At 40.3% G+C, this 20,162-nt stretch overlaps 1 protein-coding gene and 1 long non-coding RNA gene across 7 annotated transcripts in view; one reads left to right on the top strand and one right to left on the bottom strand.

Moving 5' to 3' along the window:
- MAP3K5 (mitogen-activated protein kinase kinase kinase 5) overlaps positions 1-20,162 on the top strand; it is a 241,144-nt gene that overhangs the window by 149,555 nt on the left and 71,427 nt on the right. For all 6 annotated transcript variants that reach the window (XM_063622337.1, XM_055264868.2, XM_063622338.1 and 3 more), the window contains 3 exons: positions 6,367-6,416; positions 9,260-9,355; positions 11,814-11,895. In XM_063622337.1, coding sequence (XP_063478407.1) covers positions 6,367-6,416; positions 9,260-9,355; positions 11,814-11,895 — 228 coding nt within the window. The remainder of the gene's footprint in view (positions 1-6,366; positions 6,417-9,259; positions 9,356-11,813; positions 11,896-20,162) is intronic.
- On the bottom strand, positions 754-20,142 carry LOC134733434 (uncharacterized). Its single transcript, XR_010116868.1, has 2 exons — positions 19,917-20,142; positions 754-1,180 (listed from the first exon to the last, which is right to left on the bottom strand). It is a non-coding gene; the product is annotated as an uncharacterized lncRNA (long non-coding RNA).

The following is a 20,162-nucleotide window of genomic DNA, read 5'->3' as shown; positions in this document are numbered from 1 at the left end:
AATCTGCACGTCAGACCTACTGAGGACAATTCTGTGAGGTAGACTGTCAGACCTCACATATGTGAACCACTACCTTAGGAAGTTCAACAGGAAAACAACACAGCATGTCCATAATCTAGCAAGAAGAATGTCCCATGCTTTGATGTGTCCAAATCAGCTGGGACAGATCCCTCCTGGATGTCAATCATGGCCAGGCCCTGTGACCTCTATCAGAGTGGCAAGAAATCACCAGTCCCAGTGCTATAGTTTCTAGGAAGGGCAGTATCTTGTGTTTAAAATGAATAGATACTAAGCAGCACCCAGAAGGCATGTTATTTATATTTTAATTTGTTCTACGTTTAGATAAAGTTGGTCATGTTAAGTCTTGTAACTTAGTATTTTAGCAGGCACACTAAATGTTGGCCACATGAAATTACATAATAAGCGTGGAGAAAACCATCCATTCTCACACTCTCAACACCAAGTCCATCTAGTAGCACTGAGGAATACCAAGCAGCATCTTTCAGAACCGTGGTCTTTCTCCAATCCCAGTTTGTGAAACACTGTCCTAGCTGACACTTTTACAAGTCAGTTTGGGACTGGCTGCATCCAAATTTTAGAGACATTCTACCAATAGGTTGTGGTAACTTAAGGATCTTCACCTAACAGGCCCCAAATTACACATGCCAATATTTGCCACTATGTGCAGAGTCAGAAGCTTGATTCTTTTTCATTATTAGGAGTGCCAATTGTATGGAGAAACACTTGAAAAAGTTACTTGTGATACTAATTTATTCATAACAGAAAACTTCCTTGACAAAGGACTTTGAAGACAGGCTGTCAGCTAAGACATAGCTTTCCATGAGACTCACTTCCATGAGTGAAGTAAATAGAGGGAAGACTTTGAAAGAAGTCATTGCCCCAACAACCCCATCAGCAACATTTCTAACATGTCATTTTAATTATGTTGAAATGCATCATGCTACACCCGAGGAAAGCACTGTTGAGATGATAGTAGAGCAAATCAATCTACCAGCATTCTTTTGAGTTCTGTGGACTTTGGGACTGTGCTGGTTCCTCAGGAGGACACTATGGGTTCTTGGTCTGTGGCATTCAGTGAGGAGGAAGATCAGTGAGGCATGGAGTCCTTCGAGAAGGCTTGCTAAAGGAAGTGGAACCTGGACTTTGGCTGTGGGTAGAACTAGAAGAGATAAATTAACACAGGAAGACAAACTAGATTAGAAGAATAAGGCAGAATTCCAACCAAGGCACCAAAGCGAAAGCAAGCATGGGACGTTCAGGGGCCTGCAGAGTCTGAGTCATTCCACAAGAGGAAACGTGTTGAGGGAGGTGGGAGATATGATTGGTTGGGCAGGATGACATAAAACTCTAGAGTGCCATGTCAGCTAGGAAGAAGAATTTTAAACGTGTCGGTAGGAAACAGGACATCACTGACATTTCTGAAAATCTGAGAGCTGCCAGGAAGGCAGAACAGGATATGAATTATGAACCCAGGGTCAGCATCAAAGTGCATAGGTGTGAAGGTTGATGTTAGCTCTTGCATGCCTTGTGGCCTAGGCATCCGCTTCAACTCCTCATGCTTTAGTTGCCATATATGTACAATGAGAATAACAGTACCTCATAGAATTGTTTTGAAGATTAAGTGAGAGGATGAATGGAAATCATTTAGCACAGTGCTAAGTGGCTTGGAACAAGTGCTCCATAATGGTTGCTAGTGTAGCTATAAGACTGATCTGGTCTTGACATTTGATTTCTGAAGTCTGAGGCTCTGGAGGGTCACAGAGAAGACTGTTAGAGGAACTAGCTAGATATGAGGCAGGTAGAGATCCTAGAGTGGAATAATACAATTGTGACTGCAAAAGGACAGATGATTTGGAAAGAAAAGTATACGACTTAATCACAAATTAGGAAGAAGGATTAAAAAGAGGGAATAAGTGTAAGGTGACTCAAGTTTTGATTGCATTGATAAAAGTGGTAGGATTTTTAGAAGGAAAACCTGAGTTGTAGAGGAATCATGAGGAATTTCATTTCAGACGTGTTTAGTTGAAACTAATGGCAAGACTCCAAGTGGAATCATCCAGTGGCAAAATTGGGAATAATCAATGTAACTGTCTATATACATGTTAGTGATATTGCTTTAAAGTGCAGTGCAATATTTATATTGTTTTGCATGTGTGCAAGTATATACATACATGGTTCTCACAAGCTGAGATACACTAATCATCCAGTGGAAACTACAAAAACTAAGAGAAGTTAGGAGACATGAACATTATGGAGACGAGAGGACTGGAGGAAGAGATTTTCAAAGGCTTGATTGAAAAGAGCAAGGTTATCCAAGGACACTTGGAAACAGAGTGAGGCTAAAGGAATTAGCGATTAGCAAGGCCTAGAGAATGAGTAGAGAGCCAGAAGAATTTGGAAGACAGAAAAAGAATAGAAAGTAAGCCAGAGATTTTTGGAAAATGAGTACTATTTCCAGCAATTTGTTATTGTTTTCTCCTTCCTGGAGGTTCTTTGCTCAGTAAAGTGAGCCTTGTTTTAATTCTCTTATGTTTTGTGACAATTATAGAGATAATTTTTATATTATGCTAAGAAATATTAGGATACATATTAGGATATAAAGAAGTACATTAAATAGGGTTACAAATTTAAGTTATGTGCTGTCCATTTTCCATTTTCACCATCTTTCGATCAGGAGGAATTATATTTATGTTGTCCTTATTTCCTATAACTTTTAGTGCTAAAAATTCTCCTTGTTCAAAAATTGAAGCTTTCTTCTATCAGTTTCCATTCTGAATTCATGTCAATTTCTTTGCAAACCCTGATTCTATCCATAATGTATTCATTATCACTACCATTTTCTCAATTTTTTAAAATAAAAGTGGTAAAATTGGAAGGAGGACAAGCAATAAAAACAAAAAAAACTTTATTATTACCATGTTACTTTAAAACAACTATAAATAACAGAGAAGCAACCAGTTTAATAGGTCTTATGTTAAACTAAAAATGGGTTGTTTTTATCATAGAATGTTTAAAAATTTTTCCTAAAATTAGAATAGAGAATGTAGCTTTTCATTTATCATGTTTATTTCTTTAGTCACTCCTCTCACTATTTTTATTCTAACATATGGAATAAATAGCTCTGTGAGCTGGTATATACTTTATACTGCAACTTTCAAAACTTTAAGCACATTATATACCAATTCCCAATTCCCAAGGACTCTTAGAGAGAGCTACTCTACATTCAGGGGTAAAATTAATTGAAATCCCGATCTTTTAACAGTTCTCTCTTTGTGGAATGAATGGTTGCTGCTAAAAAGTAAGTTAGTCCTTGAAGAAAATCTGCATGTGTACAATGAAAGAAAAACTTAGATTGAGGAAGAGAGAAGTTATTTGCAGGGCGTTTTAAATGGTTATTTAGAATTTCCCCCCCTTTTGGGGGTTGAAGTTTGGGCACCCTTGGCCTATCTCATGAATTATCAAACAAGGCAGGGGCCTAGTGGAGGACTAAGTGCTGACTCTCCTCCCTCACTTCAGCTCTGGCCAGTGGCCACTCACAGAAGGCCCAGGAAATTGATGAGGGAAACATGCTTACCCCTGATTCTAGATTAAGATGATTTGATGCTCTCATCCACCAAGGATGCTTTCTGCTACAAACTCCCTGCTAAAAGCAACTTAAATAAAGAAATGGTATTTCATATTACAAGAAATTACAGGCCGAGCATGGTGACTCACACCTGTAATCCCAGCAATTTGGGAGGCCAGAGCAGGAGGATTGCTTGAGGCCAGGAGTTCAAGACCAGCCTGAGCAACGTAGCAAGACCCCCATCTCTACAAAAAAATTTAAAAAAATTAACTAGGTTTGGTGATATGTGCCTGTAGTCCCAGCTGCTGGGGAGGCTGAGGCAGGAGGATTGCTTGAGCCTAGGAGATCCAGTCTGTAGTGAGCTATGATTATACCACTACACTCCAGCCTGGATGGAAAAAAATAAATTTTGAGGTGGGGTGATTCTGAGGGTAGTTTCAGCATCAGAATTCTGAATTCTGGCTTCTCTGCATACTCTTGGTGTTAGTCTCATGTTCTTAAGTAGCTAGCTATTCCAAGAATCACCTCACACAGGCGGCATCCCAGGGAGGAGGGCCAAGCCCTCTCCTTTATACCATAAGTTGTATCACATGACCATGCTTACACCCATCCCCAGCAAGGCAAATGGACTTACCGTGGCCAATTTAGACTAATCAATTTCACCATTCATAAACATTGCCACCTGAACCTGGGCAAAATTTATTTTTTTGTCAGCAGAGGAGAAGGAGGGAATGACAGTTGCTGAGGGAGCCGACAGTGCCTACTACAGTATAACTCCTGCCACCTTCAGTCAATACAGTATTAACTTCCAGCTCCTATTCTAGCCCTAACTGGGGCCTGGGATCTGAGGCTAACCCGTTCCTAGAAAATGGTGCTTGTGCTGATTAAATTAGGTTGACTGTTGGTTTGAGGCCTGTTGGGGCTAATTATCGCTAGCGCTGCCTTTGGCCTTGCTGTTTTCCCTGATTCCCAGACAGATCCCAGGAGCCTTTAAACTACCTGTTGGCTTTATAGCTCATCAGCGCCTCCTTGTGGTGTGTCCTACAGGCAGGTGGGGAAGGAGGCCTCCTTCCACCTTCCATCTCAGGGCTTGGGCTTTATTTACATCACTGAAATGGAACGTTCCCTGGCAGCACTGGCAACCTTTCAGGAACCAAGCATTCTGGAAATGCTCCACTCCTTTCCTACAAAACCAGTCCAAATTTTTACTTAGCTGTTCCCAGAAAAGGATTGATAGAAGATGGGTTTTACCAGTGCTGTCTTGTTAGTATTTACCAGTTGCTGTGTTCAGGGGCGGGTTTGCATACTGCCTCAGCTCTGCACTTGCCTCCCACCTCCTGCTCCTGGACATGGTCTTGGAAAGCAGCTCAGCTGCAGGCTCTGAGGATAAGGCTGCATTGTACGCAACTAGGGTACAGGTAACAGCTGCAGCTCCTGGGTCATATATATATATTTAGAAGTTCACCTGAGGCCAACAGGATTTAGAAGCAACTTTCCAAATTACCAGCTGAGGCTGCAGTCTGCTATTTTAATTTCACTCCCTCTGTACTCTGGTTAAGAGAGCCACCGCATACCTTTTTATGGTATCTTCCCTCCTGGACTTCATGCAACAAAATTTGCTCTGCGTTCATTCAGGTCACATCCCCATGACCTGACTGATACGCACTGAAACTAGCTTTTTAGTAAATTCACATCTGACTTGAGAGGATCTATTTTTATTTTAAGTTGCATGGACCTAGCAAAGAATTATGGGCTGTAGATATAAATTGTGGCTTTTGAGTTGCTTTAGCCAAAAGGAGCGTTCTCGGCCACCTCAGAGCCACAAGGCTTTGTCACCCATTTCATTAGCCCAGGCAAGACCTCAGCCTCCTGGCAGTGGGTGGGTAAGAACTCCTTTTCCTGGTTGTTTTAACTTTACAGAATTGAATTTCAGTGTCAGTTTATTGCTGTACTATACTTGCTCAACTTAGACACATGGATAAACTACTTTATTTCTGTAAAAATATTTATGCTATTTTATACTGTTGACATATTTTTAAAGGGATTATGATCCATTTTGTAATTTATTTTAGGGACATATGAATTTGATAATAATTTTATCTTAGCTTTAGTAATAAACTCAAGAAATAAATTCCCACATTTTTCTTTACCTTGGCTCTGCAAATCACCCATGTTTAGAGTATGACAATCGAATTTTTTATGTTCAAACTTTATTAGCATATGGAATTTTGCATAAATTAGGTAGCAATACCTTGTAGTTATGATGGGCACTGTACACATGTGTGTTCACGTACATTCTTGTTCTACTAGTTTCTGAAGAAATAGAACCGCCTATTTACTTGGAAATCCTAAGATAATTCAGAAATAGTTATCTTTAAAACCTTGCCGAGATGTTATTCAAATTAATGTTTATCTTTCTCAGAAAAGAAGTATTTCTCAACTGTAATCATAGAATTACCTTGATCATTGAGTTTTTTTACTTAAAAATTAACACACAACAGTTATTACTAGATATCAAGTTTTAGAATTTAATGAGACTAATTCTCCTAGGCTCTTTTGGAAGCTGTTTTATTGAAGTACAGGAATTATTAAGTAGAGTAATCATTACCCTTGTGACTTGAGAATAAATAGTGCTTTCCATCCAGATAATTCTTTCATGAAAAATAGTGTACCAGGAAAAATGGCTGTGTATATCACTTTAAAAATAATTAAACAAAATTATTGTTGTTATGTTATTTTCCATTTGGATGACTCAGTATATTTTCTTGTTGTTGTTCTAGAAAGGTATACATGAGTGGAATTTTAGTGCCTCTTCTGTCAGGGGAGTGAGGTAAGTTTCCTTGGTACTTTTTGTTTACTTATAAGACATTTTTCTCCACTATTCATGGGCTGGATAGAACTTTTAATCATGATTTTAAAATACAAAGAATGTCAAGAATCGTTCAATTGGTGGAAATGCCCAACCTTCTTCAGTGTCACTATCTCCTTTAGGAAAAGATTTGCAACAAAATGTTCACTGCTGGTTGAACTGACTCTGTGCTCCTGACCTACTTAAAATGTAACTGTGGGGTCAGTGTGAACTATGGACCAGAATCAAAATGTAGATTACACTCAGCCATGTGGAGGTCCTCTTTAGCTGAGCTGTTGGTTTATGTAATAGGATGATTTCTGTCCTTTTGGTATACCAGGAACTCATCTCCCTTTGCGTGGATCCAAAGCACACATGCCATCTACTAGATTGTGTCCTGCCACTTAGTTTAGTTATGTTATGTTATGTTATGTTATGTTATGTTATGTTATGTTATGTTGTGTTATTTTGTGAGACAGAGTTTTGCTGTTGTCGCCCAGGCTGGAGTGCAGTGGCATGATCTCAGTTCACTGCAACCTCCGCCTCCCAGGTCCAAAAGATTCTCCTGCCTCAGCCTCCCAAGTAGCTGGGATTATGGGCGCATGCCACCATGCCCAGCTAATTTTTGTAATTTTAGTAGAGACAGGGTTTCACCGTGTTGGCCGGGCTGGTCTGAAACTCCTGACCTCAGTGATCCGCCCGCTTAGGGCTCCCAAAGTGCTGGGATTACAGGTGTGAGCCACCCCGCCCGGCCCCTGCCACTAATATTAATGACTTCAGATGATAAGGAGTCCATTAAAAAAAAAAAAAAACTTTCTGTAAGGTCACTTTCCTGAATTGATCTTGAGATTACAGTGGTGAACTTCAGTTTGGTTCAGTTCTGACTGCTGTCACAATGCCAGTAGCTTAGAAAATGCCATTTCTTGGGATTTAGAAATAAGATTTTTTTTTTTTTTTTTTAAAGAATCGAGAGTCAGTGGTTAAGTCTTTAAATAATTGTTCTATTGAAGCTCACGCTAAATCAACTCTTGCAAATTTCAAGCCAAATTAGATGTGCTTACTACTGTTTACCCCCACGTCATAGCAATGAGAGACAACAGATTTTTGCAGCCTGGTTATGCAATATCCTGTTGCTTTTGGAATAATAATAATTGGTTTTATTAGAGCATAAATTGGTAGAGCGGTCTGAGTCACTAATAATTGGAGTTCTCCTGGTAAAGTTACCTGTTACCTCATGAATGATCTGAACAGAAACAAGCAAGATGATGGACTGACTCATTATATATCTTTCAGTCGATACTTTCTCAAATAAAACTGTACTCTTAATATTTAATTTTTAAAGCCAGTCATTAGCAAGGCATTCACTATTTATTGCTGCATTTTTAGGCAATCCACTTAAGAAAGTATGGTAAATGTAAATTTCACTTTATCGTATCTGTTTTCCAATGAATAAATTTTCTTTAATTAGGTATGGTAGCCCTATGTAACAGTTGTTGTGATTTATGACTTATACATAGCCTGCTACTATCTTACTATTGCTGGCTTATATGCTGAGAAACTTGAGTTGTAGTCTGTGACTTCAAAGAGAGCTCATTCTTCCTGGCCTCCTCCTCCATAAAGAAGAGATGACAAACTATGGAAGAAAATCCAACTAGGTCAGCAGCTTGCCTTGCGTCACCTCAGAACTTGCACAGCTCGAGTTAGTGGGCATTAACTGAGCACGAGCTGTGTGTCAAATGTTGAGTCCTGTTCTGCCAAAGATGCAAAAATGACTAAGACATCAACTCCTCTCTTGAAGAATTCACAGCCCAGCAGGGAGAGGAACAGACATTTAACAACTCATGACAATACAGTGTGAGAAGAGCAATGAAAGAAGTATACTCAGAGGACACAGGTATAAGAGGAAGTCTTTCTGTTTAGGGCAGAAGTAGGGCAGGGAGAGAAGGTAAGGTCTAAGCTGGGCCTTAAATCATGAATAGAGTTTCTTTTAAAAGTAAGAAACGACATGCATTCCAAATGGAAGGAACAGCAGGCACAAAGGCACAAAATAAGGGTTGACAAACTATGCCCCATGGACTACATCTGGTCCCTCGCCTGTCTTGTAAATAAAGTTTTATTGGAACACAGCCATGTTCATTCATTTATGCATCCTCTTAGGCAGCTGTCATGCTTCAGCAGCAGAATTACATAGTTTGGCCTGAAAAACCTAAAGTATTTTACTATCTGGCCTGTTACAGAAAATGGTTGCTAAGCCCTGGCATAAAACAGCATGGCCTAGTGGGTTGACTCAAAACTGTTTCATATTGCCATAAAGTCAGCCACTCACTGAGTCCTAACCGAGCGCACTTGCGCATTGCTTCACTCCTCTAAAATCTCTATAACGAATGAGGTGCTTTTACTGCCTCCACAAATTGCCTGCCTAGCTTTGGAAACATTTCATTGTTCTACAGATTGCATAGCACCAGAATCACCGAGGTCAGCCAGCCAGTTGGTATTTATGCTTTTCCTCCCAGCACACAGAATAGTGTAGTAGGCAGGACACCTTTCCCTGCTCTGTTGAAAGGATGTGTAGTTTACATGTGCTTGCAACACCCTAGAGCAGCCCTGCTCTGCAGAGATGAGGAGGAGGACACCTCTCAGAAGAGTAAATAATTTTAGTAGTGTGGTGCAGGAAGTATCACTTTTTAAAGTGCTATTTATAACTTCTTGTTATAAACAACATTGATATAAATGGGATTGAATTTAAAACTTATTTCTTTTTCATCATAGGACTGTAGAAGAATTGATAGTTCTCTGAATAATGCCTTTTTGTTTGTTGGTTTCAGTATTTCTAAATTTGAAGAAAGATGCTGCTTTCTTTATGTGCTCCACAATTCTGATGATTTCCAAATCTATTTCTGTACAGAACTTCATTGTAAAAAGTACGTATTAGTCATTGTGTGTGAAAAAGATTCTTCTTACCTGATCATTATTTTCAACTAATGAGTGAACATGTACCTCCTGTGAAGAATTCATGGCTATGTGGTTATATAAATATTTTATTTGGGCTAATATTTTATAATTATGTCACAAATTTCACAGATTTTGGGGGGTTTCTTTAATAAGTCAAACTTTATCTTAGTCATAACTTATTTTCCCACAGATAAAACATTAACTAAGACTTATTGGTTAATTGTTAAATATTATAATTCATATTTTAAGTGCTCACTTACTGTATGTGATTACCAGAATTTTCATTCTCAAATTTTTTTAAATCATCTCACTATTGGCCGGGCGCGGTGGCTCACGCCTGTAATCCCAGCACTTTGGGAGGCTGAGGTGGGCGGATCACAAGGTCAGGAGATTGAGACCATCCTGGCTAACACAGTGAAACCCCGTCTCTACTAAAAAGTACAAAAAATTAGCCGGGCGTGGTGGCGGGCGCCTGTAGTCCCAGCTACGGGGGAGGCTAAGGCAGGAGAATGGCATGAACCCGGGAGGCGGAGCTTGCAGTGAGCCGAGATCGCGCCACTGCACTCCAGCCTGGGCGACCGAGTGAGACTCCGTCTCAAAAAAAAAAAAAAAAAAAATCATCTCACTATTATCTACAATAGTACCTCTTTACCTTGGCTCACATTAGTTAGATTCACCTGGTAGGATTTAAAAAAACATACATGGCCCCCACCTCAGACTAATTATATTGGACGTTCTGGTGGGGGTGAAGCCTGTGTTAAAAGCCACTGATCTGATCTGTACCAATAAAAGAGATCATCCAAAAATCCATGGACTGCATTGTACGTGTTTTTCTCCATTGTATGTTTCTCTTGGGCTAATAATTGAATTCTTCTTACTTCTTTAGAACACTATGATTGACTGTGGGAAACTAGAGAAGTGAGTGATAATTTAAAAGCCAAAGTGTAGGTGAAAGTTAGTTTGGACTCAGAATTTTGCTGGGGATTGTTCTTATTTAAATAATTACTATTTGACTTCATTGTAAATGATATGCTAGCTACAATATACAGTCATTCATTTTTATCTTGGTGTGAAAAAGAAAAGTGTTTGTTGAATCCACAATTCTTGGCTCAAGCTTTATCTTTATTATCATAAAACATATGGTAGGGGGAAAAAAAACACTTGGAAATAAGAAAATTCCTAGCTCTTGTATGGACTAATTCTCTACTTACACTTAAATTCTCAAGTCTGTTGACTTGTTTCTATGATAATTATAGCTAAGATTTATGAAGTGTGTGCCCCAGAACTAATATTTGTTTCAGTCTTCAAAGAAACCGTATTAGATGGGTAGTATTAATATCTTTATTGAAAAGAATAAAAAAAGTAGTCTTGGAGAGTATAGCCTAAAATCATGTAGTCAATAAGCATAAAAATCTGGGGTTTGAACCAGGCACAGGAGACTTCAGAATGCAAGCTTCTAAAAATTACACTAGTGCTCCCATCCCACTGTCGAGTGTTATATTCTGCCTAGAGATGTTCATATTGAAAATTTTTGCATGAGTGGCTGATGCAAATCCTTAACCCAGATCTTAAATCATGTCTGTAACACCAGATTTTTTTTGATCTTTCACTTTATTCTTCCTCTTGGTTGAACTAGCTTTTCTCTCTCACTCATTGTGCTGTTTAATAGCGCATACTGTTATTCCAATCAGGCTTGGAAATTTTTTTCTTGTCATGGACCTCCAAGAAATGTGTATAGAGACAGGAAGAGTGAGGAAGTTGATACCACATATGAACTCCATCAATGGGGTCCAAATTCCAAGATAGACTTTGTTCATCATCATGCTCTCAATGGCCAGAACAGTTCTTTATCCTAGTAGACACTCAGTGAGTATTTGTTGAGTGAATGGATGGATGGGTGGGTAAGAAAGGTTCTGAGTTGTGTTAGGGAAACTTTTTTTGTCACACCATAACCTGCTCTTCCCTTAGCCTGGCATCGCATAGCATGACCTGCCTGTGGGATCATCAGCCCTTGTTCACAGTGCTTCCTGGCTTTATGTCTGTGAACCATCAGCCTCCTCTCCGAATGGCCTAGCCACAGCGAGCAGGATGCCAATCTGTTTCTCACTGTAATCACTTTGCTTGTCTCTGAAATGGTCTCCAGAAAAAAAAAAAAAAAAAAAAAAAAAAAAAACTTTACAAGAAGAGTTCCTGAAGAAAAATGTATTTGAAGTGAGGCATTAGGTTAGAAATTTCTAGAAAATCCTAACAACCTGTATTTTCTTTTTGAAAAATTATATTTTTCACATGATCTTGATAGTGTGATATTGCCTGGTTCTAGAGACTCTCTTAGCTCTCAGTTTTGGTTCTGAAGTCCCTTTGAGATGTACTTGCTTATATTTACTATTGTTTGTGTTATGAATGCTCATGTGCTAACTTGTATTGTAGGTTTTTTGAGATGGTGAACACCATTACCGAAGAGAAGGGGAGAAGCACAGAGGAAGGAGACTGTGAAAGTGACTCGCTGGAGGTAATGACTTAGGTGTCCATTTACATTTAGAGTTCATTTTAAAACAAACTATTTGAAGCTTTACTGAGGCAGGAGGCAGGGTGTATGAGGGGTAGGAGACTGTCTGTAAGCTTTCCTTTAATGTTAAAAGCAACTTCTGGAATTCCTTTGCTAAAAAAGGGCTAAAAAGTAAACATCGGAGAATTCTTATTCCACAGCACCAAGCGTTAGCATTTTACTAATCTGATAGTGAGTAACTATGCCTTATCTATGACAGTGTCAATGCATGGGCCACGGGTGTCCTTACGCATTTTCTATTCTCCTCTGAGATATGTGCAATTCAGACAAAGAAGATTCAGTGAAGATTCTGGTTGATAGCACCCTTGTGGCAGGCATTAATATGCTACACAGAGAACCTGAAACCATGGAAGATTAATGGAATTAAGAGAGGAGGGAATAACAATGACTTCAAATGTTGTTCCTCTCAACTGGCATCCTTTCACTAACATCTAATGGACACAGAGCACTATGGATACCTACTTTTGTATGGTTTTTATTTTTATTTTCGTAGAGACTTGGTCTTGTTATGTTGCCCAGACTGGTCTTGAATTCGTGGGCTCGAGCAATCCTCCCACCTTAGCCTCCTAAAGCACTAGAATTACAGGCATGAGCCACCGCACCTGACTGCTGGATACCTACTTTTAGTTTGTATCCATTTTCTCTGCCATGTCTGCTGTGTGAAGAAGAGCCTTCCTCCACTGTAAGGACCAATGCTGGAGTGTGTCAACAATGCTGACTCCAGCATCTTCGATGTCTGAAGGATGACACTGCTCCAGGCTTGACACATGGCCACCATTTTCTCCAAGCCCTTCCCAGTGTTTGACTTGGGAGAGAACTCTGAATCCAAGTATCTTAGTCCATTGGGCTGCTATAACAAAATACCGTAAACAGTGTGACTTATAAACAGTAGACATTTATTTTCTTACAGTTCTGGAGGCTGGGAAGTCCAAGATCAAGGTGCTGGTAGATTCAGTGTCTGGTGAGGGCCTGTTCCTCATAGAAGGTGCCCTCTTGCTGTGTCCTTACATGGTAGAAGAAGCTGGCTAGCTCTCTGTGGTCTCTCTTATAAGGCCACTAATGTTACCCTGCTCTGCCTTCAAGACCTAATCACCTCCCAAAGTCCTCACCTCCTAATAACCAGCACCTTGGGGTATGATTTCAACATAGGAATTTGGGGAGGACATAAATATTCAGTCCATAGCACCAAGCCATACTGAAAATTACATTTTTAATGTTAAAGTGAAATTGAAGAAACTATAGCTCACCAATCTAATTGGCATACTTATTTATTAGATCACTTTGATGTCATCTCATAAACTAAAATTTTTATAAAAACACTGAGTAAGATAACAGTTGAGAAAAAAATGTCATATAATCAATTGTTTGTTTTTTGAGACCAGCTCTTACTCTGTTACCCGGGCTGGAGTTGGAGTGCAGTGGCACAATCACGGCTCACTGTAGCCTCTTGACCTCCTGGGCTCAAGCAATCCTCCCACTTCAACCAGACCATGCCACCACACCTGGCTAACTTTTTTTTTTTTTTTTTTTTGGTGGAGACGGGATCTCACTTTGTTGCCCAGGTTGGTCTTGAACTCCTGGACTCAAGCAGTTCTCCCTCTTCGGCCTCCCAAAGTGCTGGGATTATAGGGATAAGCACCATGCCTGGCCTATAATAGCTAGTTGTTAACTCTGCCCGTAGTTAAGTTCTATGATTATCTAGCAATTGTATAGCTTTGATATTTGTAGTTAAGCCTGAGCCTCTTTCCTTAAAGTTGTAAAAAGTTGACAGACCTAATTTGGAAAAAAAAAAATTTCCTGTGCATTAGCTTGCTGTCTATAGAAGTAATAGATACTACTTCTTATTTATGTATGTTTTATATTTTACAATTTTTTTATTTCTTATTCAAGTGATTGTTAGGAATTAGCTTTCTTGACTCCTACTTCAGGGCTCGTTTGATTATACCTTGTTATCTTTGTTTCTGTGTTAAATTTTGCATCACTTCATACATAGCAATTTGCCAAGGTAAAACTTAAAGAAATTGAAAATGAAACAATTCTATCAATAATATAGAATTATGAAGGGGATGACTGGAAAATTCATAAAGTATTCTGCAATGTTACAAATTTCTGGCTTTTTTTCTTTTTTTAAACCAGAGATAGCTATCCTTCGTTTCATACCCTCCTTTCAGGAACTAACTGCATCTTACCAAAAATATGCATAGCCTAGCCAGGCTGTGGTGGCGGGTGCCTGTCATCTCAGCTACTCAGGAGGCTGAGGCAGGAGAATTGCTTGAACCTGGGAGGCAGAGGTTGCAGTGAGCCAAGGTTGTGCCACTGCACTCCAGCCTCGGTGACAAGAGCAAAACTCCATCTCAAAAAAAAAAAAAAAAGAGAAGAAAAGAAAATATTCTGAAGTCAGGCGTGGTGGCTCATGCCTGTCATCTCAGCACTTTGGGATGCTGAGGTGGGTGGATCACTTGAGGCCAGGAGTTCGAGACCACCCTGGCCAACATGGTGAAACCCTGTCTCTACTTAGCTGAGCATGGTGGCATGCACCTGTAGTCCCAGCTACTCAGGAGGCTGAGGCAAGAGAATTGCTTGAACCTGGGAGTTGGAGGTTGCAGTGAGCCAAGATTGCACCACCGCACTCCAGCCTGGGCTACAGAGTGAGACTTGGTCTCAAAAAAAAAAAAAAGAAAACATTCTTACATTTCTATCCTTTGCATTTCATTAGAATAATGTAAAATTTCTGACACAGAATGGCTTCTACAGTATTCCCAATGGGCTTTAGAGCCTGTAGGAAGAATTCAAGCAGGCTGGCTTCAAGAGTCTTGGCTTAGTTTGCCATTGTGCCAGCTAGTGATATTGCTGATGTTTTTCGTGGGTGTTCTGTTAGCAAAACGTGAATGAATGTATGTTTACAGGGATGCTCTGGACTGGAGGATGGTGAAATCCATCGTGGTTGTCCCTCTCCCTGAGTGTCCTTTCGTAGCCAGGGCATCTTTCCAATATGAATTATTAAGCCTTAACTTTCATTTTTGCATAACTTATAACTCTCCATTATATATTTGGTTACATTTCTTAGATGTTTTCAACATTCTTTATTAAAGTTATCTTATCAGCATCCTGCATATTTGATTAAAATTAATTCTTTAATTTCATTACCACAAATTGAACTCAAACTTCAGCCCATGAATAACAAGCTAAAAATAATTCCTCCACTTCCCATTCTTTACAGTGGAAACAAGAAGAATTACTTTAGAGATCATCTTACACAGTGATTAAGATTTGTATGCAGAATAATTATTTTCTGATGTTTACCTCAATTGAAGGTAGAATTAACATTGTTTCAATACACGCGTCAATTATTCCTGAAGCCTTTGGCTACCTTGGCCCAGAACAAAATAAAAATGTTGGAAAGGCCAGGAAATGCTACTTAATGTTTTTAACTTCATTTAGGGTGTTGTCAGCAGTCAGCAAACAGTAACTGTTAATGTGGTTCTATAAACTACAAATGTGAAACTAATTCCTAGAATTTGAAAGAATTCCTAGAAGCCCAAGGCAAGAACTCCTTTTCTTTCTGATTGGAACAATAAGGTTTATTTGAAGCAGTACAACTGTGGGTTGGATTCGGCTTCTTTCAGGTCACCAGCCCCTTTTTCCTTCTGATTCAAGCTGGATCTACTAAGAACTCTAGGCTGGGGTCAGGAGCCTTGGGCCCTGGTTCTGACTTTGCCAACAGTCAGTTTCATAACCCCAGGCAAAGTTCATACTCCTGCTGGGCTAAGATGACTTCATTCCTTAAGTTAGAGTTGAAAAGAATATATATATATATATATATATATATATATATATATATATATATATATTTTTTTTTTTTTTTTTTTTTTTTTTTCAGAGTCTCACTGTGTCACCCAGGCTGGAGTGCAGTGGCATGATCTTGGCTCACTGCAACCTCCACCCCCGGGTTCAAGCAGTGCTCCCACCGCAGCCTCCTGAGTAGCTGGGATTACAGATGCCCACCATCATGCCCAGCTAATTTTTGTATTTTTAGTAGAGACAGGGTTTCACCATGTTGGCCAGGCTGGTCTTGAACTTCTGACCTCAGGTGATCTACCCGCCTCGGCCTCCCAAAGTGCTGAGATTACAGGCGTGAGCCACTGCGCCCAGCCAAGAGCAAGAAGCTCTTTAATGTCCTTTCCTACCTCTAATTTTTTAAATAATATTCAAGATTGGTATAAATTGTACAAGGTTATTTCAAATATAATGCAATACCACTTCTCAGAGAGGGACTTTTCTGTCTTTTAACAGAAAGAAAATCAATTTCTTTTGATTCAAGGCTATGTTTTTTGACTCAAGGATGTATTTTGACATGGAAGGGTAATGAACTCATATCTTAAGTAATTTAATATGTTATTATTATAATACATTTATATTGAAATCATCAAACAGTTGATCAGAGTTAACCAGCCTTGGTCTGCACTGTTCTTCTTCCTGCTTTCCATGTCTTCATTAAGAGTAAAGGCATCCAGCAACCCAAGCCAGATTCCTGAGAAACCCCTCCCAAACCCCTCTTAATCCCTCATGCCAGTTCTTTCCTGCAGCCCCTTCATTTCATCTTCTCGGTCACTTCCCTGATCTCAGTTCTTCATCCTCTATCATAGCCTAACATGTTTCACGCTTTGTCTCTGTTATCATCAGAGAAAGCTCTCATACAGATTTAATCCTGTGACTCCCCAAATTGAAAACCTTTGATGCTCCTTTTTGTTTTTTGATACAGAGTCTCACTCTGTCGCCCAGGCGGGAGAGCAGTGGCACAATCTCGGCTCACTGCAACCTCTGCCTCCTGGGTTCAAGCAATTCTCCTGCCTCAGCCTCCTAGGTAGCTGGGACTACAGGCATGCACCACCATGCCCAGCTAATTTTTGTATTTTTAGTATGGAGTTTCACCATGTTGGCCAGGCTGGCTTTGAACTCCTGACCTCAAGTGATCCACCTGCCTTGGCCTCCCAAAGTGCTGGGATTACAGACGTGAGCCACTGTGCCCAGCTGATGCTCCTTTTTGTAGAAGGAAGTATTTGCAGCATACAATGTTCTCACCCGCTCTGGCTGTAGCTTCCCTTTTCCTTTCCACTCTGTGGTCCAGCGGTGCCAACCTCCTTTCCACTTTCCAGGTGGCCCTGCTTCTCCGGCCTCTGGGCTTGACATGCAGATGCCCAACCTCACAAGCTTTTCTGCTCAGTCCTACTTAGTGACCAAAGCCTTAGTTTTTCAGATCGAGGTCCTGTGTCCTTTTCTCTTTGAATCATTTCTCAACTCCCCTTCTTGCTTTTCTCTGTTCTCATAGCATTTTGGCCTTCTCAATGCATTGTAATCTGGTAGCCTGCACTGGACTGGACTGTTAATGTCCCATGGCAGGATGGTGGCTTTATGCCCTTTTTAATCACATGAGCTCACATGGTGCCAGGTGTCCAAGTAGAAGAGATTCAATCTGAAAGATCTGAAGCTAGGCAGTGACAAAATCAGAATTGTTTTAATTTTAGGTTGTAGCAATAATGGCAAAAACCACAATTACTTTTGTACCAACCTAATATCTCGAACTGGGAGAAGAGAGATATGGATGGGAGAAGGCCTCCAATCCATATGGACCTCTCAGCTTGAGCCCAAGAGGTCAAGGCTGCAGTGAGCTAGGATTGCACCACTGCACTCCAGCCTTGGTGACAGAGCCAGACCCTGTCTAAAAAAAAAAGACGAAAAAGTGACATTATTTTCATTTGACTCAAATATCTGCAGGATGATGGAAGACCTTACTGGTTTCTTTTCTGATGATTGGCCTCATATACTTTAGTAATTATGGTTTGGAATTTATTTCAGTCAGTTTGGAATCATCATGTAGCAAACTCTTTTTTAACATCCTATTTCTATTTTTGTACAGATATGAAGCTAAATACCCACAGTTACTTCCCTGCCTGAGAAAATACATCACTTATAGTGTTGCATGATATGATTATCAATTTGTTATTCATTCATTCATTCTGTTGGGAATGGGGAAAAGCCTTTTTCTTCTACCAGCTTATGTTCAATGGTCAGGGGCCTGCAAATTAACTGACAAAAGACAAGTTAACAGGAGAACAGACAAACTTTATTCTTTTGTTTTGTTTTGTTTTTGAAACAGAATCTCCCTCTGTCCCCCAGGCTGGAGTGCAGTGGTGTGATCTCGGCTCATTGCAGCCTCTATCTCTTGGGCTCAAGCGATCCTCCCACCTCAGCCTTCTGAGTAGCTGGGACTAAGGTGTGCACCACCACGCCTGACTAATTTTTATACTTTTTATAGAGACAAGGTTTCACTATGTTGCCTAAGCTGCCTGCCTTGGCCTCCCAAAATGCAGAGATTACAGACGTGAGCCACCGTGCCTAGCCAAAATTTATTCATGTAGTCAATGCTAGGTCAATGAAAGAGACTTACACAAAGAATTGGCTCCCTAAACAGCTAGAGTTGAGTGTTTATATATCATCTTAGTAAGAAAGAGGGTTAAAACTTTAAGAAAGTGTATGGTGGGAGACTAATGAGAAACAAGTGTGAGGAACAGAAAGTTTTGATAAGGTTTTGTTTAGGCAACATCTCCTCTAGGTGCAAGTGGTCCATCTCCTCTTTGGTCATTAACCTCCTGGAGAGGAAATAAATGGCAGATGTATTTTAGGAGGCATTGCTTATGTCCACAAAAGAAGTTTAGATCAGGTTTTTTTCTGCTGCTGCTGTTTTTCTGATGTTTTCAGGCTAAAATCATCTTCATCCACATCAGTGGGTCCAAATGGATCTCACTAATGCACTCACATATTTTTTGGACATCTATTGAATGGTAAGCATCATTCCATGTGCTGGAGAGATGGCAGAGAACAAAATGGAGAGAAATTCCTGCTCTCACTGAGAGCTTACATGCTCTCATCTAAGTCCTAATCGGTCCCAACTCTGCTTAGCTTCCGAGATCAGAAGAGATTGGACCCATTCAGGGTGGTATGGCTGTAGACTCAGCTTACTTTCTAATGAGAGACGGACAATAAACACAAATAAGTAAAATACCGTCTATAGTATGTTAGATGGTGATCAGGGTTAAGGAGAATAATAAACCAGGGAAGGGTTTAGGAAGTTACAGTGTAGCAGGGACATGCAATTTTAGACAGGAAGGCCTGGGAAGCCCATTAAGAAGGTAAGATTTAGGCCAGGTGTGGTGGCTCACGCCTGTAATCCCAGCACTTTGGGAGGCCGAGGCGGGTGGATCGTTTGAGGTCAGGAGTTCAAGACCAACCCAGCTAACATGGCGAAACCCCATCTCTACTGAAAATACAAAAATTAGCCAGGCATGGTGGCAAGCACCTGTAATCCCAGCTACTCGGGAGGCTAAAGCAGGAGAATCACTTGAACCTAGGCACTCCAGCCTGGGCGACAGGGTGAGACTCTAAATAAATAAATAACTAAATAAATAAATAAAAGAAGGTGAGATGTGGCCGGGCGCCGTGGCTCACGCCTGTAATCCCAGCACTTTGGGAGGCCAAGGCGGGTGGATCACGAGGTCAGGAGATTGAGACCATCCTGGCTAACAAGGTGAAACCCCATCTCTACTAAAAATACAAAAAATTAGTCAGGCGTGGTGGCAGGCGCCTGCAGTCCCAGCTACTCGGGAGGCTGAGGCAGGAGAATGGCGTGAACCTGGGAGGCGGAGCTTGCAGTAAGCCGAGATTGCGCCACTGCACTCCAGCCTGGGGGACAAAGCGAGACTCCATCTCAGAAAAAAAAGGTGAGATGTGAGTAAAGATCTAAGGGAGGAGAGATCCATCACACTATATATTTGTACCTGCAGTGTTTTTGGCATTCTATTAATGTTAGTAGTAGTTATTAATGTTTTGGCATTTACATTTTAAGAAGGTCATACCGACTGAACATTAACAAAGCTGCCATTTGGGTCTTCGAGGTGATTACTCACCTAATGTGGTTAAGCCCCCGCCGAAAGTGCATGGCTTTTTCGAAAGTGGTTGTTTCCTTCGAGAGTGCGAGGACTCAGTGAGTCACCACTTTGTTGTTTGGCCTTGTCAATGTTGTCTTCCTACACTGATTCTCTTCCTGCTACCCGTTTAGATTGTTCTGGGCAGACAGCAATAAAGAGATGATTCTAGAAAAATTCTCATGATTGCCTCAGAATGAAATTCTTGTTTCCCTTAGCAACAACCTG

Source organism: Symphalangus syndactylus, chromosome 2 (assembly GCF_028878055.3).
Source record: "Symphalangus syndactylus isolate Jambi chromosome 2, NHGRI_mSymSyn1-v2.1_pri, whole genome shotgun sequence".
Taxonomy (NCBI): domain Eukaryota; kingdom Metazoa; phylum Chordata; class Mammalia; order Primates; family Hylobatidae; genus Symphalangus; species Symphalangus syndactylus.
The sequence above is the reverse complement of the archived record's forward strand: the minus strand, read 5'-3'. Positions and strand labels throughout refer to the sequence as shown.